The following is a 24966-nucleotide window of genomic DNA, read 5'->3' on the forward strand; positions in this document are numbered from 1 at the left end:
TGTATGGTCCTGATCCTTATGGTCCCAGTCTGTGCAGTCCCAGTCTGTGAAATCCCAGTCCACATGATCCCACTTTGTATAGTCCTGCCTGGCACACACCCCATGGGTCTGGAATTCCAGTTCCCAGCCAGGAAAAGATGTTCCTGCCCTTGAAGGCAAAGTGGAGCAAGATCCTACAGTGACATTTCACTGCCAGCCTTCACAACTTCACCTATGGCTGTAGTAGCTCGTGCACTGGGAATTAAATGAGGGCAGGGTCTTTGGTGGCAGCTGCCCTGGCTCAAGGGAGGCACTGAGAGAGAAACAGCAGGCAAAGAGAGGCAGGAGAGAAAGGAGGACACAAACACAATCAGCTGAGAAGGTGGCACTCTGCAAACAGAACTGCAACTGACTCAAAATGAATGGGACGGAAATCAGTAATCCTGAAAGTTTTATTTACTATCAAATACATCCCACCCACCCAGCCCCACACAATCCCCATCCCACCACTCCAAACTGGGATCACACTTCTCCCAATCTTCTTCCAACCCCATCTCACCCTGACGGCTGTGGGATGGAGTGAGTTTGGCATAGGATTGAGTTTTTTAAGGTGGGAACAAGGCATTTTGAAGTGGGAATGAGCCTCTATGAATTAAAATTCAGTTGTTTGGCATGGGATTCAATTGTTTTGAGGTGACACTCTTGGCTTTTGGAGTGCAAAGAGATGGAGAACACTGCGCAAAATCTCCCGCCCCCAGATCGCACAAATCCTCCAGAATATTGTCCCCAAAGCATAAATTCCCCTTTAAAAACCTCTGAAATTCTGGAACTTTGGACATCTTTGATCAATTTATTTCATTTAACCCTGTTTTGGCTGTTTTTAAGGGATGAAGATGAAGCAGAAGAAAATTAAGGTCAAACCAAAAGGAGAAGCAGCCAGATGTGTTCCCAACATGGATCACAGGGAATGTGAGTGACCAGGGCTGTGCCCAAAGTGCCTCCTCCAGTGGGGGATGGAGCTGGAGCAGCGCACGAAGCTCTGACCGCACTCGGGGCACTCGCTGGGCTTCCCTTAGTGGTGCCTCTGTTGGTGTTGGGTCAAGCTACAGCTGCTGGAGAAGCTCTTCCCATACTGGGGACACTTGTAGGGCCTCTCCCCAGTGTGCATGCGATGGTGTCTGATGAGAGTGGAGTTGTGCCTGAATCCCTTCCCGCAATCCGGGCATTGGAAGGGCCTGTGTGAATCCAATAGTGCTGGAGGAGACTGGAGTTGGTCAGAAACCTCTTCCTGCATTTATCACACTCGTAGAGCCTCTCCCCAGTGCGGATGCACTGGTGGGTGATGAGGGTGGAGTTCTCCTTGAATCCCTTCCCACACTCAGGGCAGTGGAAGGGCCTCTCCTCTGTGTGACTCTGATAGTGGCAGAGGAAATGGGAGCTGGTTGGAAACCCCTTCCCACACTTGGAACACTCGTAGGGCCTCTCCCCAGTGTGGGTCCTCTGGTGCTTGATCAGCCTGGAGCTCCGGCTGAAGCTCTTGCCATATTCTCCACACTCGTATGGCCTCCCCAGTGTGGATCCTCTGGTACAGGATCAGGGTGGAGCTCAGTGGGAAGCTCTTCCCACACTCCCCACACTCGTAGGGCCATTCCCCAGTGTGGATCCTCTGGTGCAGGATCAGCTTGGAGCTCCACCTAAAGCTCTTCCCACACTCCACACACATGTGGGGCTTCCCCCGATCATGGATCTGCTCATGGAGCACCAGCTCCAAGCTCTGGTCTGATCTCCGGCTGCCTTCCCAGCCCAGGCTGGCTCTTTCCCCCTCAGATCCCTGCCAGCTGCATTTGCAGCCCCTCCTTGTGCGGCATCTCCGGGGCTTTTCCTCCCCGTTGGCTTCCTGCGCCGTGGAGCCACTCAAAACGGCCTCTGCCACCAGGTTCTGCTGCGGGCATTTGTCCTCCCTGCTCTCCATGCTCAGCTCCTGCTCTGGGGGAGGAAGGACAAGGACAGGATGGGATTTGCCTCTGTGCCACAGGCAAGAGCAAGGAGATCACCCCAGGGCTGAGCTGCAGCCGGGGCCGTGCTGGGCTGGCAGATGGAGCAGCACAGAGGGGAAAGGGGCACTGACTTCCTCCTCACCTGCATCAGTGTCCTGGAGCATCTTCCTCTTCCTCGCAGCCTCCCAGGGGTTGGCAATGGGAAATCCTGGATTGGGGAAAACAAGAGATGAGCACGTTTGTAGGAGCATCAGGGGATAGGATGGTTGGGACAGACAGAGACAAGAGATCTCTGAAGCCAGGTCGTGGAACTTGCGGTTTATTGCAAAGGGCCTGGGTGCAGGGCCCTGCTTGGAGCTGCCAGCCACGGCTCGGAGCAGGCCCGAGAGAAGAGAGGGGTAGAGAGACTGAGAAGGTAAGAGAGTAAGAGGGGAAGAGTGTAAGAGAGTAAGTTTCCCATTACAATACAATAAATCTTCTTCTGGGTTGAATATTCTATTTCTCACTAACCAATGTAGTACAAGATACAAATCCTAGAGCGTTTACATACAGCCTATAAAAATCATTACCTTACCATACTGTGTTACATTTTAAACCCTAAAATGTACTCTTTGGACCCCTTCTGCTGAGCTAGTAGGGTCTGCTCTGACCCTTGGACCTGTCTGCAAGCAGAGGGAATTTTTTCATCGAAAGAGGATTACCTTATATCGGGCCACACCACTGTTTTCCAGTAGTTCAGTAACTAAGGTACTTCAAACCTTGTTTTCACTTTATCTTGCTTTTATTTTCTATATTCTTAAAATCATTTGCCAGACAAGCATATTTATAAGGCTTTCCTGTTTCTTCTTCCCCAACACACATTTAGTTTCAAGGTCCCTCAGCCTGAGTCCATCTCTACAACTCACCAGCCAACTGGGCTCCAGAATATCTTCCAAAACCACGAAGATTCAGGCCTGAAAAAGCCTCGTAGGAGTTGGCCGTGCCTGGTCCATCCCCTCTGGTGTTTGGGGGTGTTCCCCCCTGTCCCAGCTGCTGGGGTCACACTTGGATTGGGGGTCCCCCTTGTGCTCGGTGCCCGCCCTGCCCAGGCCGCTGGCAGTCCCAGCAATGCCAAAAGCTCCCCCCTCTTTGCTCTCCCCATTTCGGGATGCCAGGCTGTTTGGGCTCCCGGGCTCCCTTCTCCCCTCATTCTCTGCTCTGGGCTGCAGCGGCTCCAAGGAGTCCCCCCTGCCCCTCTCCAGGCTCTTGAGGCTCCCGCCAATGGCGCCACTCCCCCGCTCTGGGCTCCCCACTTTGGGCTCCTGGGGCACACAGGGCTCTGCTCCTCCAGGCTGCCTCTGCCGGCACCGCCACTGGCACCCCCCGATGTCCCCCCGAGGGGCCTTTTCCGCTCAGCCTTGGACTGCTTCATTCTCCAAACATCCCCCCAAAAACCCCACCCAGGGACCCCCTGGGATATCTGGGCCAAACTCCCCCTCCCTGCTCACCTGCGCGATGGGGAGGGGGGCGATGATCTCACAGGTGGGAGCTGCGAATTCAGGCAGGGCTCGAAACGCGGATACCGCAGCTCAGCCTTGATCCGCCTTTGTCCCTCCTCCTCCTCTTCCTCCCGCTCCTCCTCAGTCTGATCTCCACCTCCTTCTCCTCCTCCATCCCTCCTCCCTCTCCTCCTCCCCCCTAACCCCGCCTCCTTCACGCCTCTTTCTCCTCTCACTCCTCCTCTTCTATTCCCCCTCCTCCTCCTCTGTCTTATCCCCACCTCCTTCTCCTCTGCCGTCCCTCCCCTTCCATCCCTTCTCCTCCTCCTCCTCCCTTCTAACCCCACCTCCTCCTCCTCCCCCTTCATCTCTGCCCTTCCCTCCCTCCTCCTCCCCCAGCAGCAGCCGCACCCTCGGTGCCCGTTCCCGCAGCCCTCGCAGCCCGCGGCAGGAGCGGGGATGGAGCTGGGACAGGTGAGGATGGGGAGCGCGGGGCTCTTGGCTGCTCCCAGCCGCTGCATGTGGGGGGAACCCGGCCCGGGCCAAAGGAGAGGCAAACTGGGCAAACTGGGGGCTGCACATCCAAACTTGGCCGTGCTGGGGACCCTGCCTGGGTACTGCCAGCCCTTGGGGCTCCTCTCGGCACATCCGCCAGGGGGGAACGCACACAGGGCTGGGGGATCCCAGCAGTGACAGCACTGCCAGGGACTGGGCTGGACTGGGATCATACTGGCAGTGACTGGGGCTGTACTGGCTTTGTACTGACATGATACTGGGATGATACTGGGACTGTGCTGGGCTTGTACTGACATCATACTGGGATCGTGCTGGGAGCGACTGGGATCACACTGGAGGCACTGGCATCACACTGGGAGTGACTGGGAGCAACTCGGATTAGACTGCAAGTGACTGGGATCATACTGGGAGTGGCTACAATCATACTGGGATTGGCAACAATCATACTGGGATTAAAGTCAGTGTAATTGGACCCTGACTGGAGGTTACTGGGGGCTACCAGGCCCATGCTGGGAGAAAACTGGGGACATAATTAGAGCAACTGGGAGCAACCAGGAGAATACTGGGGGCAAGTGAACCATGCTGAGATAACTGGGAGTGCCTGGCAATGATTGCCAGAATGTTCAGGGCAACTGGGATGTACTGGGAGTGTCTGAGACCATATGAGTGGTGACTGGGATGAGCCTGGGAGTGACAGGGAATGTGTTGGGGGAACTGGGAACACTGGGAACACACTGAGGGCAAGTGGGAGAGAGTGGGGCCCTGCTGGGAGAGAATGGGATCATACTGGGAGTGACTAGGACTATGCTAGGGGAGAATTGGGAGAACTGGGAACACACTGGATGAAACTGGGAGGAACTGGGAGCAGCTGGGACCATGCTAGGAGCAAATTGCATCATAATAGACAATGACAGTGAGGGACTGGGTTCATACTGGGAGCAACTGAGCTCATGCTGGGAGCAACTGAGCTCATGCTGGGAGCAGCCATTGCCGGCACCGGCACCCCCGAACCCCTTTTCTGACCATCCCGCCCCTCCAGCCCCAGCACCCCCCATTGCCGGGTCCCGGCAATCCCAGGGGTCCCCCCTCTCGAGGTCCTCACTTTGCCCTTCTGGGGCTCTTCTCTCTCTGGGCTCCTGCTTGGGGAAGCTGCGGCTCTCCCCCAGCCCCAGCTCCCCCAAATCTCCGTGTCCCCCCACTTCTGCACTCCCTGCAGTGCCTGGAAGTGGTGCTGTTGGAGCCCTGCCTGGGGGCCCCCAGTCCTGAATTGTGGGGCATGTGGACAGGACCCCCGGGGAGTGCTGGGGCAGCGAGCGGGGCCGGATGGAGCCACAGACAGTGGGGATGGGGTCGGGAGCTGAGCTGGGATATTGGGATAGCCAGGGCTGCGATATTGGGATAGCCAGAGCTGGAACATTGGGATAGCCAGATCTGGGATACTGGGATATCCAGGGCTGGGACATTGGGATGCCCAGAGCTGCGATATTGGGATATCCAGGGCTGGGATATTGGGATATCCAGCCCCGACTCAAGGACAGGACCCAGCCCGTGGCCGACAGTGTCCTGGAGATGGGGCCGGTACAACCAGAGTGGGGGGGGACTGGGGAGAGCCTGGTCTCAGCTGGGATCTGTGGGAATGGAGGACTCTGAGGGGCTGGGATGGGATCTCTGGGGATGGGGGTGATCCGTGGGATTGGGATGGGATCTCTGGGGATGGGGGGGATATGTGGGGCTGGGACACAACTCCCTGGGTCTGTTCTGTCCTCGTTCCCAGGGCTCCACATGCTGCAGGTTGTTTCCAGCTGTGCCCTCCTGTCCCACAGAATGTCCATGGATCCCACGGGTGCAGCCACGAGAACTGGGATTTCATCTCCTTCCAGTTGGGACCCGGGAGCTTTGCAGGATCCGATGGTGCCACCTGGATCAGCCAGAGGTGCTGGGAATCCAAAGGGATCATGGTGGAGCAGATGAAGCATTACCTGGGACACACCTGTGTGGAAGAGCTCCCAAAATACATCAGACATGGTCGGGAGGCTCCGGAACACAAAGGTGGATGTTGGGGGAGGAGGGGAGTTCCTGTGGGAGTGTGGGATTCAGGAATGGGAGACTTGGGAATGTAGGAATTGCCATGGAATTTCCATGTCCAGATGTCAACTCTCATCCTAGTCAGGTGAGAATTCCATGGATGGATCCCCCCCTAACCCACTGCCATGGGAATTCCATAGGGAAATTATTTGAATGGATGACCAATGCAATGCCAGCAGTGCAATGAGAAGTAATCCCTGCTGGGATTCCATGGGACATCAATCCCAATCCTTTGCCCAGGCCGGCTCTGCTGTGCCCGTGGCAGCACCAGGGGAGTGCCCTGCCCCTGCCCCTGCCCTGAGCCCAGCATGAGCCTTTCCTTGACTGTTCTGTCCCTGCCCGGGGCAGGAGGGCACTGCCGGAGCGGCTTTGGTGGCCCCGGGCACCCAGCTGGGCTGCAGCCACTGCAGGGGCTCCTGGGGAATGTTCCAGAGCAAAGCTGAAAGCAAACAACGGTTCCTGGAGGGGATTCTGTCCCTGGGCCTGTGCTGGGAGCCCAAGGGCAACAGCTCAAAGTGCTGGAGCTCAGTGTCCCTCGGCCAGGCCATGTTCCCTGGCTGTGCCCTGTCCCTGTCCCTGAGCTGTCCCTGTCCCTGTCCCCTCTCCCTGTCCCTGTTCCCTGTCTCTCAGCTCTTTGGGGTAGGAGGTGGCAGCAGGACCCGGAGCAGCCCTGGGGGAGAACAACCCTGAGCCCCAGCTGGCCCATTTGCCCCGGTTCCCCCCAGGGGTGCCCAGGTCACTCCTAGCATGGGCCCTGTGGCTCCCAGTGACCCCCAGAATGGTCCCAGTCACTTCCAGTTACACTCTGGATGTTCCCAGTATCATCCCAGTCACTCCCAGCATGATCCCAGTGTGATCCCAGCATTGTCCCAGGTGTTCCCATCCACCCTTACTATAGTTCCAGGCACTCCCAGTTTGGTTCCAGTCCTTCCCACTGTGATCTCAGTATGGTCCCAGTCACTCCAGGTAACCCACTATGATTCCAGTCACTCCCAGATACTCCCAGTATTATTCCTGTAACTTCCTCTGTGATGCCAGTCACTCCTGGTCTCTCCCAGTATATCCCAGTTGACCCCAATGTGCTTCCACTCATTCTCAGTTGCTCCCAGTATTTTCCAGCATTATTCCAGTTACTCACAACCACTCCGAGTCACCTCCAGCACGGTTCCTGTCACTTCCTGTATATCCCACTTGCCCCAACATGGTCCCAGTTGCCCTCAGCCTGCTCCCAGTCAGTTCAAGTGTGATCCCAGAATGACCTCAGTCACCCTCAGTGTGATGCCAGTTGCTCCCAGTATGATCCCATTTGTCCCCAGCATGTCACCATTTCCTCCCAGTGTGATCCCAGTTGCCTCTAGCACAGACCCAGTCCCTCCCAGTATGATCCTACTCTGATGCCATGATGATCCCAGTTGCTCCCAGCTTGGTCCTAGCTGCTCCCAATTGCTCCCAGCTTAGTCCTAATTGCTCCCATTTCCTCCCAGTCTGATCCCAGTTTCTCCCAGTGGCCCTGTGTTATGTTTTGGAATGGGAGGAAATTTAGGGAAGTGATGCAAAGTTTTTTGTGTATCTGACAGTCTGTTGAACTGCTGAAAAGCTAGACATGCTTTTGTAAAACACACACGTTAAAGATTAAAAACTTCAGAAATTTTTTTCTCATTCTTGGTCGGCAGGCAGGTGCTGGGTTTGGGTTTCAGCCTCAGCTCTGTGTCTGGGCTGGGCTGGGCTGGGCTGGGCTGGGCTGGCAATCTTGCTGCAGGTTGGAGTTCTTTTCTATTTCCTGGGCTGCTTGCTGGCTTCTCTCTCCATGGGCTCTGGTTTGGCCGGGCTGGGCTTCAGCAGCTGCTGGGCAAGGAGACAGGGGAGGCTGCGGAGCTTTAGCCAGAGCAGGGCTGGCTGTGGCTGTGAAGATCTCGCTGTCAGGCTGCTGCTTCTTCTTCTGAGCATGGCTGAGACCAGAGACTTCTGTGGCTGGTGTAGAAAACTAAACACTAACTATAAAGCTGATCTGAACACAACTGAGCCACAGCTTTCTGTTAGTAGTTATTGGTGGGTAGGCTTCAGGCGTGATGTTAACTTTTTCAGTACTTTGATCTTCTTTTGAGTGAGAGAAAAGAACAAAATGCAAGTATATGTATAAACAACATGAAGACATTCAAGTTAATAAAGAAGAAGTTAAGTCCCAGATGGGAGGGGTGAGAAGTTGCTTTGGTTTTAGAGTTGAAATCCTCTTGTAAGCTATAAAGAAAAGACTATTTCCTTATAACACATAAAACTATAGGGAGATGAAAGTGTTTGAATTGATATTAGGTAAAGGCTTCTATGTTAAAGGAAGCAGATGTTGAATTAACTGTAATTCCATGAGAAGTTTGTACAGAGAGAGTAGTCTTGTGCTTCTAAAAAAAGATCTCTGTTCCCAGAAATGAAGATGATTTTAGAGATAGATAGTGAGAACTTTTGCCTTTGAACGACTCATCTTTAAAACAATACCCCATAAATCAACATAGCCCATCACCAAGCTGTTGGAAGGCTTGTAGAAATAAGAAAGATTTCAGGATAGCAAGGTTCCCCTGGCAGTTGCTATTCATAACAAAATTGAGAACCATGAGGAAACTGTTTTTTCCTTTTGTAGAAAAGTCTCCATAACTTTAATAAGAGGAACTTCTCTCCCTAAGTGAACTAAAAAATATTTTAGAGGTAGCAAACTGACTAGAAATCTTAAGTTTAGTTTCTTTACATTGTCAGTGAGAAAGAAAAAGTTGTGAGAAGTATTCTGAAAAGTTTGCTTTGATTCTTACTACCTTTTTGTTTCTTTTAGTTACTTTTAATAAAATTTTTCTTTATACACTTTTAAAGTTTTGAGCCTGCTTTACCTTTCTCCTAATCCTATCTCACAACAAAAAATAAGTGTATTAGTAATTAAAGAACACCAAACCCATCACATTCTTTAGTACATTAACCAAAAAATCTCAAAATGAAAGAAACCTTATATTAGCAAACAAAAACCACAACACCCTAGCACAGACCCAGTCACTCCCAGTATGACCCCAGTATGAATCCACTGTGATCCCAGTCTTCCCCAGCATAGTCCCAGTCAATCCCAGTTGCCCCCAGTGTAGACTCAGTTACTCCAGTCGCTCTCAGTGTGTTCCCAGTCACCCCCAGTATGGTTGCAGTCACTCCCAGTATATCCCAGTGGGTCCCACTATGATCCCTGTTGCCCCAGTTCTGGCCCTGCTGAGTCCCAGTGTGCTCTGATCCTGCTCCCAGTGGGTCCTAGTGCTGGGCAGGGTGTATCCTGGTGTATCCCAGTATGACCCGGCATATCCCAGTGTGACCCGGTGTATCCCAGTGTATCCCAGTTTATCCTGGTGTATCCCGGTGTCCCAGTCCATCCCAGCCTGTCTCAGTCTGTCCCGGTCTCCTCCCTTCACTGGGAGTGACTGGGATCATACTGGTGGAAAGTGGAACCTTACTGGGCCAAGTGGATATGACTTGGAATGACCGTGAGTATGCTGAGGGCAACTGGGATATACTGGGAGTGTCTGTAACCATGCTGGGGGTGTCTGGGAACACACTGAGAGTTCCAGAGGGTCCAAGGACACCATGGTGACACCATGGAACCTCATGGACCAAGGGAATCATTGTGACACTACTGGAGCCCATGCGATCAAGGGGCCATGGTGACAAAGCAGGGGCTCCATGGAACCCAGAGACCATGATGGCTCTGTGGGGTGTGATGGAACCATGGAGACCACTGTGACCCTTCAGAGCCTGGTGTCACCAAGGGGGCATTATGAGACCTCAGGGTCCCATGGAAGCAAGGGACCATTGGGACACTGTGGGACTCCATGGAACCCAGGGAACAAGGAACAGCTCTGGCTGGTTTGGCCTCCCAGGGCCACTTGATAGGTCTGGCTGATGTTGGAATGTCAAGGGCTGCCTCTCATCAGCTCCTGGAGCCTGGGGCTCTGTGCTTTCCTTGCTATGGGAAAGAACTGTCCCTCTTTTCAGATGCCCAGTGCCAAAATTGGTACTCTTTCTAAATAATTCCTATATGCACGGGTATCTCTCAGAAAAAACCCTTCCAGCTCTAGCTGGCCTTGGCCTCCAGTGGTCATCTCTCATCTGCCCCTGAAACAGTAGGCCTCTGTTCATTCCCTCCTATGGAGAAGAACCAGATTTCGTGTCCAGGGGCCATGGCCAAAATTAGACTTTGGCCTCCCAAATTCTGCATATCCAAGGATTGCTCCCAGGCAAAAGTATCCAGGACAGACAGGTCAGGCTGGGCCTGTCCTCTGGTGATTTTCTTAAGAATATGAGCTGAATGTTTTGATTTGAAAACACCTTGGAGAGGGCCCAGAGATGTCCCAAGGTGGAGTTTTGAGGCCTCGAGCACATGACCATTATGTATGGACAAAGGAGTTCTGTGCTCTGTGCTGTTGTGGTGGTTACGCACCATGGAAGTGATGTTCTAAGAGAAGCTGCTAGCAGTTTCCTCCATGTCTGACAACAAATGCAATCAGTAATTAGCTTTTATTACAGCGTCCTGATGAGGTCTCCAGGGTGAGAGAAGGACGAGAATCTTATTTCATGATCAGAAAGCTGGATTTATTGATATATGATATATAATACATTATAACTATACTAAAAGGAATAAGGAGAGAAGTTGCAGAAGCTGCTAACCTAAGAATAGAATAGAAAAGAAAAAATCACAAAGTTCTGTGTCCAGCAGAAAGCAAGGACAAACTCTCCTGTAAGTGGTCAGCAAATCCAAACACTCACAGACGCCCAATCACCGCTGCACCTGTTACATTCCACACCAGCCGATAACAATTGTTTACATTCTTCTTCTGGGGCCTCAGCTTCCCAGAAGATGAACAAATCCCAAAAAAAGGATTACTATGAAAAAATGTCTGCGACATCTCACCTTTCTAAATTGTATAAATTAAAAAGAAAAATGCTGATGTGAAATGAACAGGAAATTTCTTCACCTGTAAAATATAAAATTCTAACAAATCACTGAAACAATCCTACAATCTAAGAAAATGCAAAAAATAATGCAAAGAGAATTCAAGTCCAAGCAGCTGAGTTTCAGGAACAGTCCATGAGCAGAAGTTGTTTCTCTTGGACATATCTGTGAGACCTTTTGGTCCTGAAACAGACTTGCTGAAAAAAAGTCCCATCAATAGTTATCAAAAAACCATTGACAGTCATACAACAACTTCAAACAATTTCAAATAATTTGAACAACTTTTGAAATGTCCTTTTCTGGCCCTTCAATGCTTCAGTGCTTCAGAGCTGGTGCCCGCTATTTTCAATCCTTTTTATTTAATTTAATTTTTTTTTTTTTTTATCGAAAAGGAAAAGAGCAGCAGCTGAGCAGAGCAGTGCCAGAGAAGGAAAGGGCCCTGGGGGCCCTGGCCCGTGATGTACCAGGAACCCCAAAAGTGGTCCACAAAGGGGGGCCAGGACAGGTAGGAGAAACCACAACTCCCAGAAACATCAGGAGGCCAACTGATGGCCCTAGCCCAGAAACTTCCTGAGCCCAACAGGCCAGGCCAAACCCACAAGGCAGGCTCTGCATTACCACAGGCCTGCACTCTGCTGCCAGTACAATGGCAGCACGGGTGGTGACACGCCTCCTTTCCCCAAAACCACTGAGGCATGCCAGCAGTGAGGGAACAGAAGCCTTCCCCAAAAATCCCATCTGGGGTCTGGAGATGTTTGTTTCCCACAGCAAACCAGCTATGGTCTCCTCCATCTGTGCCCTCTTCCCCTGCAATGCAAATGCATCAGGTGTATCTTCCATCCGCCCCATGGCATCATCCCCACTGGGCTGGGGACCAAAGGCAGAACTCTCAGGATGCACCTGCCCCCCGCCACTAGGGCGCAAGAGAGGCGGCAGAGATGGAAGCCTCTATCGGACAATCCCCAAAAAACCACCCCCCAACCCGCTGAGAATGCTGATCTTGAAAGCAGGCAGACGCACTGCCCCTGCCCCCAGCTGTCGCGCACCCCCCACTCCACGGAAGGGGAGACCAGCCACCAGGGCCACTGCAGGGGCAGTCCCAGGACAACCCGAAACACTCGGAGGGGGGGTCACGCTGGGTGTAGGAGCAGCCACAGACTGCTCCGAGGGTCCCGCGTGTTCGGCGCCGTCTCCAGTACCATCTGGAACAGGGACCGTCTCGGCTTGAGGCGGCGGGGCGGCTGGTGGAAGCGGTGGGGGGGCCGAAGGGGCTGGACAGAACAACTCCTCCGCTGAGCCGGAAGCTGGAGACGCATTGTCATCGCCTAGCAACTCAGCAGGCACAGGAACTGCGGTTTCTGCATTCTCAGACGCAGGCGGGGAAGCCGGTGAAGCCGCGGGCAGGACCGCTTGGAGAGGCAGAGACGGGATCGCCTGGAGTGGTGGCTGTGCCTGCGAGGCGGGTCTTGGAGGCGAATGTGGCGCTGGCAGGGGCGGGGAGGCCTCAGGGACCGGTACCACCCCCATCTCTGAACGGGGCAGGGTCCGAGAGGCTGGCTATGGCGGCGCCGCCTCCTCCCATCCCCCCGGCGAAGGAGAAGGGGGGGCAAAGGGAAAGTTTCATCTGCACACGCTCCAGAGAAAGAGTAAAAAAAACTTCTTTGTGCGGCGAAGTTTCAACCCCCCCTGCTGCGAAGCAGGGGGGGCTGGGAAGCCCCAACTCATCCCCCACCGGGTCTTCTCCCACTGGGGACGGGGGAAATGGGGCCTGCCCATAGCAGTTAGAAATCCATGGAAAAACAGCTGCTCTCCATTTCAAAACTGTGAAGAGCTTTCTAAATGCTGGGTAGACAGGAGGGAAAACGCACCCCTGACTCCAAACGAATCAGAAAATGGAGTCCATGCATTCCCACATGAAAACATCCAAGCCGTATAAGATATCAGTAAAGAACCCAAAAAGCTTTGCCCATCAAAAGAACTCATAGAGATCTGTTGCTGACAAAAAAATTCCATCTTCTCCATACCATTTTTGGCAGAGGGCAATAAGGATCTCCTCTGAAGGAGAGAAACGAACCACGTTCTCCAAGGGGTGTGTCCCCCATATAAACAGCCACAATTTTCTCACGGCTGAACCCTCAGGGATAGAAAAGCCAACAGTACCTTTTGAAAGAGTCCAGCTTGCTCTGGCCAGCTCCACGGTTATGCTGCTCTTGTCTACCATCTTTTCTGAAGGTTTTCCAGAAGAAGGTTCACTTGTGGTCAGCCTTGGCTGTGAACTCTGTCCAAATCAGGATCTTCAGTTCTTCAGCTCCTGGCTTGAATGCACTTCTGTGGTCACTTCAAAGCAACCATCACATGCTACACATACAGGATTTTACCCAGTGCAGCAATTTGCTCCTCTGGTCTTATTAAATTAATTTTTGCTCTGACACGAGGGGTCACCAAATATTACAGTGACCTGATGAGGTCTCCAGGGTGAGAGAAGGACGAGAATCTTGTTTCATGATCAGAAGGCTGGATGTATTGATATATGATATATAATACATTATAACTATACTAAAAGGAATAAGGAGAGAAGTTGCAGAAGCTGCTAACATAAGAATAGAATAGAAAAGAAAAAATCACAAAGTTCTGTGTCCAGCAGAAAGCAAGGACAAACTCTCCTGTAAGTGGTCAGCAAATCCAAACACTCACAGACGCCCAATCACCACTGCACCTGTTACATTCCACACCAGCCGATAACAATTGTTTACATTCTTCTTCTGGGGCCTCAGCTTCCCAGAAGTTGAACAAATCCCAAAGAAAGGATTTCTATGAAAAAATGTCTGTGACAAGCTTTGAGAATTGACACTCTGTTAAACCACTAAGGAAACTGTACACACCTCTGTGAAGACACATGTTAAAGATGAGAAAGCCTGGGAGGGTCTCTTTCCCTTCTGATTGGCAAAGAGGTAAGAAGGCTTACCCGGCCCCCGTTTCAGCCAGGCTGGGCCGGGAGGGTCCTGCCGTGGAGCCAGGCCCCTTCCCAGGGACCTCGCCAGGCCCCATTGGCTGCCGGGCAGGGCAGGGGAGGCCGAGGGGCCAAGGCCTGGCCGGGCCATGGCTGCAGTTGTGAACATCTGGGCACTGCTGAGCCCTGCCCCACCGCCAGCCCGAGCTGAGCCAGGATCCACCAGGCCCCAGGAGCAGCCCCGGGCCGGGCCGGCTTGGCCAAGATTCTGCCACCGTTAAGGTTCACCCTCAAGCCCTGGGCAAGGAGAGGAGAAGCCATCAGTTCCCAGCTGTTCTGCTGCTGTGTTCTGGCCTGGCTGCTGAGATCCTGGCCTTCCCCACAGCGCGGCCCATCCTGACACAGCCTCAGCACAGCCACTGCAGAAGCCTCCATCATAAAACAGCTCCGGCCGCAAGCACTGAGCCCGGCCGGGGTCACAGAACCATCTGCAGGCCCCCGGTGAGATATGAACTCTTTCAGTGCTTCCATCCTACCTCGAGTGAGAGAAAAGGACAAAGTGCAGGCACATAGAGGAGCAACATGAAGACACCGAGATCAGCAAAGAGGAAGTTGAGTCCCTGATGTGAGGGATGAGGAGATGCCTTGATCTTGGGGCTGAAATCCTCTTGTAAAGCTGCGGAGAAGGGTGTAATTGATACATCAGACTCCCTTTTCCCCTATAACTCATTGAAAATCATGGGCAGATGACTTGTTCAGCAAAGGCCTCCATGCTAAAGTAAGCAAATATTGAAGTAGTTGAAGTAGCTGTGATCACATGAGAAATTACAACATTGAAAAAGGGAAGAGTGATGAGAACCTGTGCCTTCATGGTGAGAAGAAGATCTCTGTTCTCAGAGATAAAGATGATTTCAGAATAGATGAGGAGAACCTTTGCTCTTAAATGGCTCATCTTTAAACTAAGACCCCATAAGTTGACATGGCCCATAAACACAACTGTAAAAGAGCTGTGAAAAACTGGGAGGGACGTCACAATCACAGATTTCCCAGGCAGCTGCTATTCATGGAAATTGAGAGCCACAAGAGAAGTGTTTCTTCTGGAGAAGTCTCCATAGCATTAAAGAGAGACTCCTCTCCCTAAGTGAACTGAAGAAAGACTATTGTAGAGGTGGTAAACTGGCAGAAAATTCTAGGTTTTTTCTCTTTACATTGTCAGTAAGAAATAAAAAGTTGTAGGGAGAGGAGAAGTGTTCTGAATTCTTATTAGTCTTAGTTACTATTGACAAACTTTTCTTTATACCCTTTTAAAGCTTTGAGCCTACTTTGCCTTTCTCTTAATCCTATCTCACAGCAGGAAATGAGTAAATCTATTCCAGTGAGTGCACTCGTAATTACCCAACCACACCACACTAATTGATGCTTTGGCCAAGAAATCTCAAACTGGTGAACCAAAACCACTCAAGAAACCTTACTGATGAACTGCATGAGAGCAGAAGGAATTCAAGGCAGAGCCATGGTTTGTCAGGACTTGCGTGATCCTAATGAGCCCCGTGGGGCATTTGGAACTGAGCCCTTGAACCTCAGGGCCTGAGAGGAGAATACACAAACCTTTCCAGGAGGAAAAGGCAGAGGAAACACCCAAAGTGTCTCCAGGCATTCATGGCTCCCACTGAGGTCCCTCTCCAACACAGGCTACTCATGGACTCCTTGGAGGAGAGAATTGGTGGCCAGGATGGCACAGAAACCTTTCAGACACTCAGTGTGGAAAGGAAAATCCAAAGCACCTTAAAAACCTTGAGTATCTCAAGGCATTAATAAGTCCCATTGAGCCTCAGTACAAAGCTCTCCAGGGACACATTAACGCAGATAATTGGGGCCATGATTGCACAAACCTCTCCCAGAGTCTGTATCCAAAGGGAAACACCAAGTACCTTAAAATAACTGAAGTACCTTGAAGCATTAATGAGCCCCACTGAGGGTTGTTACTGAGAAAGCCTCTGCAGGGACTAATTACAGCAGATAATTGGAGGCCATGATTGCACAAACCTCCCAGAGACTCCAAGGCAAAAACCAAACCCGAAGTCCTTTGAAAAACCTGCAGTACCTGCAGGGAGCATTCAGGAGCCCCCAGGGCCATTGCTGAGCAAGGCTCCCCAGGGACTCCTTCCAGCAGATCCTTGAGGCCACTGGGATGTGGGCTAGGGGGGGATGCTGAGTGCAGGACAAGGGGCTGACAGTGCCCAGCCTGCCTGGGGCTGTGCCAGGAGGCCCCAGTGCCTCAGCACAAGGTGTCTCCTCACAGCCCTTGGTGGCACAGACCCTGCTGTGCCTCAGGGCACCAAGACTTGGCTTCTCTTTGTCCCCACCTGTCATCACTGCCTCCAGTTCTCTGCTCTGCCTGGGGCCTGGGGACACTTTCTCTCTCATGTCCCTGACAGGGATCTCTTCAAAATACAAGAAACTTCAGTGTTTCAATAGAACTGAGTTCTTGAGGGTTTTGTGACATCACTGAGTGGGTGGTGACATCACAGAGCTGGCTGTGACATCGCAGAGTAGGGTGTGAGGCTATAGAGCAGAGTCTGCCATCATGGATTGTAGCTCTGTGGCATCAGAGAGTGGGTTGTGACATCACGTGTTGGCTGTGTAACATCATAGAGCAGGCTGTGACATCAAAGAACAGATTGTGACATCACAGGGTGACTTTGTGACATCACTCTTGTGTGACATCACAGCACTGCTGTATGACATCACAAGGTGACATAAAGTTGGTTTTGTGATATCACAGGGGGCTGTGTGACATCACAGCAATGGCTCTGTGACATCACATGGGCTGTGTGATATCACAGGGGCAGTGTGACATCACAGAGATGGCTGTGTGCCATCACATGGGCTGTGTGACCTCACAGGGGGCAGTGTGACCTCAAAGGGGGCAGTGTGACATCACAGGAGGCTGTGTGACATCACAGGGGCTGTGTGACATCACAGGGGGCTGTGTGAGGTCACTGGGGAGGTCACTCTGCCCCAGCCCCCCTCACAGTTCCCCCCAGAGCAGTCCAACGCTGCTCGTGCACAGCAGGGTCCCCTGTCCCCCCGGTCCCCCTGCCCCCGGCCCGCAGCCTCCCCCAGAGGATGTTCCATGAGATCAACCCCAGAGCCTGACACGGGGACGGGGGGCCGGGGCCCTGGGGGTGGCACAGGGGTCAGGGACCCCCCGGCAGCAGCGTCCCCGTGTCCCCCAGGGCCAGAGCCTGGGCCAGGGCTCCTTCACACTGCTACCAACGAGGCCTTGAGAGCGCTGAAAAAATCCCCAGCAAGGGAGCAGCAAAAACCAGATTGAATATTAAGGGACAGCAGTACAAAGTTCCTTGCCAAGAGTCACTCTGCTCCTGACTGGACACTTCAGACACTCCAAGGAAACAAAGCAACAACAAAACCAAATCCAGGCAATCAAACCAGAAATGAACCGAGAACTGTCCCTGTGTGTGTGTGTGAGAAAACGACAGTGAGGGCAAGGATAAAAGGAATACAGCTCAAAAGGTTAACAGAGCTCAAACTAAATAGGACTTAACTGATACCTTAACCTTAACTGGTACCTTCAACTTCACAACTTAGAAAAGAACAGAGCTTAACAGTATTTAACCTAACTTATAACCTATGACTTAGCAATTTAACAGAGGAATAACACTTAACTATATTCAACTTAACTTATATTCAACATAAAAACTTAGCAAAAGAAGAACTCTTAGCAGCATTTAACTTAGCTTAAACCTTGTGACTTAACCTCACTTACAGGCCTGACTGACTCAGCTATCCAAGGCTCTCAAACCCCTCAGAGAGCAGCATTTCTGCCACATTTCCCCAGCACAGGCACTCCTGTGTGCACACAGACACAAAGAGTCAGTGCAAGGCACCTGTGAGAAATTCCCCTGAGTCCAGGGAATGCTCACTGTGGATCCTTTGGCATCTCCCCAGTGGGTGAAGGGTTGAGTCTGGAGGAGTGGGGGGCTCGGCCCAGGCTCCGTCGTTGTTCGGGATCCCCAAGTGCAGCAAACGGGAGAGTTCCCAGCTGGGAGAAGCCCCACTCAGAGGGAGTCGCTGGCCCAGGAGAGCTCCAAGGGCTCCTTTTGGAGCGCTGTTTGCAGGGCCCTAAGAGAGGGGCTTCAGTCCCAGCAATGGCTCATCCTGGCTGCCCTTGGCACCAACAGCTTTCTTTGGCAGTGTGAGAAGAGGGATGTTGTGCCACTGAGGGAACAAAAACAGTTCCCAGGGCTGCTCCTACAGAAAGCAGCAGCTGGTTGGGCAGCAGCAGTGCCTGGAGCAGACAGTGTTTGTGATGAGCTGCAGAGGACTGTGGAGACCATTGTGACATTTGGGGTGTCATAGAACCAAGGGACCATTGTGACACTGTGAGACCCCATGGAGCCAAAGGTCATTGTGACATTGCAAGGCCTCATGGAACCATGGCGAGACTGTTAAGACACTTCACAGCCTCATGGAACCAAGGGGCCTTTGTGACACTGTGGGGCACCGTGGAATCATGGAGACCAATTTAACACTGAGGGACCTCATGGAATCACAGAGTTTATTGTGACACTGTGAGGCCCCATGGAGTAAGCAAAGCATTGTGACACTGCAGGGCCTCATGGAATCAGTGAGTGCATTGTGACACTGTGGAGCCAAAGGAGATCATTGTAACACTGCAAACCTGCAGGGTCCAAAGGTCCATTGTGACATTGCAGGCCTCATGTAACAGAGGAGCTGTAAGACACTGTGGGGCCTGGGGCACAACAGTGACACTGTGACACTGCAAGGCCTCGTGGAACCAAGGTGTCATTATGACACTATAGGGCACCATAAAACTAAGGGAACATGGAACAGGTCTGGCTGGTTGGGCCTCCTGGGCACCCTTACTGGTCCAGCTGACCATGGCATGTTGAGGGTCTCTTCTCCTCTGCTGCTGAAACGCTGGGGCTCTGTGCTTTCCTTCCTATGGAAAAGATCTGTCCTTCTCCTCCAGGCACCCGTGGCCAGAACTGGGATTTCACCACCAAATTTCCTTATATCCAGGGATTGTTCCCATGGGAATATTGCCAGGACAAGTCTGTCTGGCAGTGGTTTCACAGGGGTCACCTCTCATCTGTCCCCAAAACTCTGGTGAAGGCTTTGTGCTTTCCTTCATATGGAAACAAACTGTTCTGCTTCTCCAGGTGCCCATAGCCAAATTTGGGTTCCACCTCCAACATTGCCTATTGTGACAAACTGGAGGAGATTGTTGGCTCAAAATATTTTGTGTGGGGGAAGAAGGGGGAGGTCCAGCCTTGCTCGGCCCGGGTACCCCAGCACTGCCCTGCCCTGGAACCCCAATCCCCCCAGAGCCTCTATCCCAGCCCAGCAGTGTCTGCCAGTCCCTGGCACAGCACAGGCAATGCTCCACAGCCACCTCTGCAGCCCCCAGCCCAGCTCCTGAGGGACCAAATGAGCCCAAGGCCCACCTGGGAGAAGGGCCCAGGAAGACCAAGGGGTATTTAAGGCTGACCACAAGGCAAGCACACATCTTGACTCTGCCTCCTCTTGGAATTTCCATCTGAATACTGCTGGAATGCAGGAGTTGGTAGTTTGGTAGGATCTGGTAGTGTGTGCTTCTCTGTATCTTTTTTGTCTTTCTTGCTTTCTATGTCTTTTTCTTCAGTTTCTGTGCTCCTGCAAATTTTGATTAACTTAAAATTGAACAGACTTAGAGTTTGTGAGGTTGAATGGGCCAAGTCAAGACTTTGAGAAGTGTTTTTTGTTGACTGAATGTCTGTCATAGTTTGACATGAGAAGGATTTTAAAAAGTAACACAAAACTTTTAGTGTAACTGACAATCTGTTAAACCACTAAGATACTGAACACGCCTCTGTGAAACACATATGTTAAAGATGAAAAAGCCCTGGAACCTCCTCTTTCTTTTCCAGTCAACAAAGAAGCAGTGGGCCCTGGCCCTGGCCCCCATCTCAACCAAACCAAACCAAACCAAACCAAACCAAACCAAACCAAACCAAACCAAACCAAACCAAACCAAACCAAACTAAACCAAACCAAACCAAACCAAACTAAACCAAACCAAGCCAAGCAACCCTGCCATGGGCTGAGCCCCTTCCCCCCTCCCCAGGCTGCCCCTCGCCATCGGCCCCATTCTAACCAAACCAAACCCAAAATACTTCGAAACAGGAAAACAAGAGAGGCTACAAACCCCTAACCAGAACAAAGCCAGCCACAGCTATTAAAATCTTATCATCAAGTCGTTGTCCCCCCACTCCCAACACAACTCAAACCAAAAACCCCTACAACTTTTAACTCATAAAAAATAACCCTACAACCAAAATTAAACACAAAAAACCCCAAAACCTACCATAAAACCAATCCTAACACAACCCAAAACCAACTCCCACCACAAGTTACTGGCAGGTCAGGTGTTAATCCTTTCAATACATCAATCCTCCATTGAGTAAAAGAAAAAACAAAATGCAAACATATTAAAAAACACTCATCAAAGTCAGTAAAAAAGAAATGCAATCCCAAATTTAAAAAAAAGAAGAAAAAATACCTTCTTGTTAAATCTTAAATCCTCCTACAAACTATGAAAAACCCCTCTTTTTTATAGCATATAAAATTATAAAAAATAATATTCAAATTAATATCAAACAAAAACCTACATAGTAAAATAAACAAATGTTAAAATTACTGTAATTTCATTAAAAGTTTAAAAAGTAAAAGAAAAAAAACATAATCCAATATCCTCAAGAGAAGAACTCTATTCGGGAAGATAAAAATAATTTTAAAAGTAAATAATAAAACCTTTTACCTTCAAACAACTCATCTTTAAACAATACCTCATAAGTCAGCAAGGCCGATCAACAAGCAGTAAAATGGCTTGTAGCAATAAAAGGAACTTCACAATACCCAAGTTCCCTAGACAACTGTATTCATGACAAAATTAAGAACCACCAAAAACCTAGTTTTTCCTCCTGTAATAAAACTCCTTAAGTTTAACACAAAAAACTTCTCTCCCAAAGTAAACTAAAAAAAAAGATTATTCTGGAAATAGTTAACTATCTAGAAATTTTAAATTTAGTTACTTCACATTGTCAGAAAAAGTTGAAAGAAAAAATAGTGTACTAAAGAGTTTATTTTAATTCTTACTACTTTCTTCTTTTTAAATTTATTTTTAATAAAATTTTCTTTATACCCTTTTAAAATTTTAAGCCTACTTTCCCTTTCTTGTAATACTATCTCACAATAAAATAAATACAGAAATAATTAATCGACACTAAAACCCACAATACTCATCAATACATTAATTAAGAAATTTCAAGATTAGAAAAATTTTAAATTAACAAACCAAAACCAATACAATATTGTAATAAACATTTTGCCAAAATTTCTCTGATTTTCTAAAGTTGCCAGTAAAGGCTGTTTGGTTGTTCTGAGTGTCTGAGAACCTCTTGTTATTTTCCAGGGAGTCCAACTCAGAGGACACATGCAATTGTAATTCCTTTTAAATCTCTCTTCAAGAGAGGTGTTTGGGGAATGGGAGTCAGGGCTTGTGTGTCCTGCTTGGCACAGCCCAGGCAGGGCTTTCCCAGCAACATTCCACACTCCATTTCCCAGCTGGAGCCGCTGGTGCCTCTGAGTTGTGCTGCCCCAGCCTCAGGGACGCTCTCCTTGTCTGCCCATTCCCCCACGGTCTCTGGGCAGGGATGGCCTCAGTGGGGGCTGCTGACATCCTCAGCAACTTGGAGGCTGCTGCTGAATTTCACTGCTCCAGGGGCTTGTTCAGCCTTCAGCTCTTCAGTGCAGCAATTCAGTGGTCCGGGGCTCATTAACATTCAGAACACCTGAACAAGCCAAGCCTCTGGGAACAATTTGATTGTAATTTTCAAATCTTTTGTGGTTAATTAGACAAATTCCAGCAGTGTATTCAAGCTGAATATATTCTTTTTTAAAAAGAGAGTGAGAAAAGATTTCTTAGGTCAAATTTTGGGGTTTTTTCCCTGTCAATTTATTGATATGTGCAATATCCAGCTGACACAGAATCCAAGTACCTCCTCATGCAGTTTGAATAGATATGAAAATCCAGACCCTTCATGGCTGACAATCAATCAGACTCTGTCCCTACCCCCACCCCACCATTTCCCCCATCCAAGCCCTGGCACTCAGAGCAGCCTTGTGCAAATCTGAGCTCCATCCAGCCCAGGCTGCACCTGCAGCTTTCAGCTCCTTGGCTCCAACTCCCACCTGCTTTCCTTGGAGAAGGAGCTGCCTGAGACACAGAGGGATGTTCATTTATTGTCAGTCAGCAAAGAAAAGGGAAGGCACAGCTCCATCAAATGCAAAAGTCATTCCTCTGCTGGATAATAAATCCACTTTCTACAGCAGACAGCCTGAGAGCAATGGAAAACACTTTCTGTGTCCAGCGCAGATCCCAAAGTCCCCCCAAACCCTCCCTGCCCCAATTCTGCCCAGATTTGCTCTTTGCACACATGACTCACACACTGAAGTCAGGAGCTCCCTCCATTCCCAGAGGGAGGGAAAGAGAGAAAGGGGATGAAGAGCTCTCCTGTGCAGAGCCAAGGTCCAAGTGCAGCCCCTGCAGTGGGAGCCACAACTCATCGGGTTTGTGTCCTTTGGGCTCAGGGACTGGAGACACTCACAGGCACAGAAAGGTTTCTTGCCAACAAACAGAACCTGATCATTTGAACAGTTTAATAACCATCACAGATCTTCCCTCAGCTCTCTGTGATATCCCAGCAGCATCTGACATGTCCACCATCCCCCAAGGACCTCCATACAGGAAGAGTTTTAGACAGAGACAAAAGAAAACCTAATTCTAGGATAGATATAAATATAATTACGGTGTTGAGTAATGTGCTATATATTTCTATTTTAGAAATATTGAGGATAATCCGGCAGTTCAAAGCATGAAGCCAGTCAGTTGAGAGGCACTTGAACGACCAGAAAGCATATGGATGAGGAGATCTGGGAGAAATGGAAGGGAAATAGATCCAGCTGGTCGAATGAAGAGATGTCCTTTGACATGACCACAGACCCAGGAGGCCTGGAAACATCTGAAGGAAGAGGCACATGAAATATTAGACTGAATGTTGATGGCAAAGGTCAGGAGAAGATCAGTATTTCTTCTCCTCTCATCACTAAAAGGATCCAGTAGATCCAGGAAATTCCTGTTCCTGGTGGGAAAACTTTGCCATTCCTTAAAATACTCAAATGACCCAGATAATAAAAATGTGCATGTATATTATGAAACCAACTAGTCTTAAAACCTGTGCCCCTTTCCAGGCAGGTATCAGCTATGGGCCCACCAACAGGCAGTGCCACTTATGCCCTGAGGTGCCCAGCTGGGACTGGATCTCTCCGAGAGCAACTGAGGGACAGCAGAGCACTTTGCAAGCTGCAGGTCCCTGCAGGGCTCCTGTCCCATCAACATCTTCTCTACTCCAGTCTGGAACAGGGCCCAGCATGGTGCTGGGATCATCAGAGAGCTGAGGTGTGTGCTGGAATTCAATGCCCTCCCCATCCCACAGCAGCCCTGCATTTCCCTCCTGCAGTCTTGGTCCACAGCACAGCCATGGAGGCTCTTTGGGCTCTGGACGGTTGCTGCAGCCCCCAAGGGCAGCTGAGCTCTGCCTTTGGCACAGTCAGGCCTGGCCAGTGCAGGCCACGCTCAGCAATTGCTTGTGTGTGCCTGGCCTTGCTGTCAGCCCCGGCAGCGGCTGCGTGGCCCCTTTGTGGCCCTGTGCTGGCCCAGCCATGGTGGCCCAGCCCCTGTGCAGGCCCAGCCCAGGCCAGGAGCATTGCGGCTGGGAACGGCCCCTGTGCCGTGGTGCCCACAGCAGCCTTGGGGCTCTGTGCCCCATGGCCTCCCTGCTGGGCAGCCTCTGCCAGCTCCTGCAGAGCCCGTGGCACCTGTGGGGCTGCACAGACAGCCCTGCCCCAGGCTCTGCCAGCCTCTGGGCCAGCAGAGAGGCAGCCAGGGCTGGCCATGGCTGGGAACAGGCCCTGAGCCCCGCAGGAGGATGAAGCTGGGCCACAGCCAAACTCAGCCCAGGCCAAAGCTGAGCTCAGCAACCAGGGCTGCCAAGGGCTGGGCACAGAGGCTGGTGCTGACAAATGTCCTGGGCCCCCTCCCTGCTCTGTCCATGCCACCAAGGGCACAGAGCAGCCTCCTCTCTGGGCCACTTGCCTGTTTGCAATGCCTTGCACAGGTGCTGGCCCTGCCCCACAAGGCCTGGCCTGAGTCCTGCCCCTGCACGCTCAGCCAGGCTGAGATGGACACTGATGGTTTCTGGGCCAGGCTCTCTGAGCCCAGCCCAGCTCCCTGCAAGCTCTGCCAGCTGCCCTGAGCTCTGGGCAGCACCAAGGGCCTCTCCCCAGCCCAGCCCAGCCAGCTCTGGCCCCATAGCTGTGCTCAGGCCAGGCTGCTCTGGGCACTGCCCCATGGCCTCAGCCCCTGGCAAGGGCACAGCAGCAGCTGCAGCTGCCACAGGACTCAGCCCCAGCCATGGGGGAAGGTGCTTGGCCAAGGCCAAAGGAGGCTCCCTGGCTGCCCTGCTCCTCTCAGGCTGAGGTGCTGAGAGCTCTGCAGCCCCTGCTGCCATCCCATCTGCCCGGGGCAGCAAAAGAGCCGCGGCCTTGGGGCCCTCAAGAGCTGCTCCTGCTCCAGGCCCAGGGCCCATGCCAAAGCTGGGGCAGCCACAAAGCTGTGCCCATTTCTGTTCATTGCTGCTCTGATGGGGATGGATCCTCAGCCACTTGGATTTTACTCCTCCAGAGGCTTCTTCTTTCTTCAGCACGTCATTTCAGGAATTCAGTGAGAAAAGCTCATAAACATTTGCTCAAAACACTAGAACAATACAAGCCCCACAGAAAAATCAAAGTTTTCAATATTTCTGTTGTTAATTCACAAGTGTATTAAAAGTGAAACTGCTATAT

General features: G+C 51.1%; 1 protein-coding gene across 1 annotated transcript in view; it reads right to left on the reverse strand.

Annotated features, from left to right (window-relative positions):
• Positions 1 to 1051: 1051 nt before the first annotated feature.
• The window catches only part of LOC131096330 (zinc finger protein 551-like), a 184137-nt gene continuing 160222 nt past the window's right edge, over positions 1052 to 24966 (reverse strand). Inside the window, 3 exon segments of the mRNA XM_058044669.1 lie at positions 1052 to 1215; positions 1218 to 1546; positions 1548 to 1751. Coding sequence (XP_057900652.1) covers positions 1052 to 1215; positions 1218 to 1546; positions 1548 to 1751 — 697 coding nt within the window.

The sequence above is a fragment of the Melospiza georgiana genome, unplaced genomic scaffold (genome assembly GCF_028018845.1).
Source record: "Melospiza georgiana isolate bMelGeo1 unplaced genomic scaffold, bMelGeo1.pri scaffold_29, whole genome shotgun sequence".
Classification (NCBI taxonomy): domain Eukaryota; kingdom Metazoa; phylum Chordata; class Aves; order Passeriformes; family Passerellidae; genus Melospiza; species Melospiza georgiana.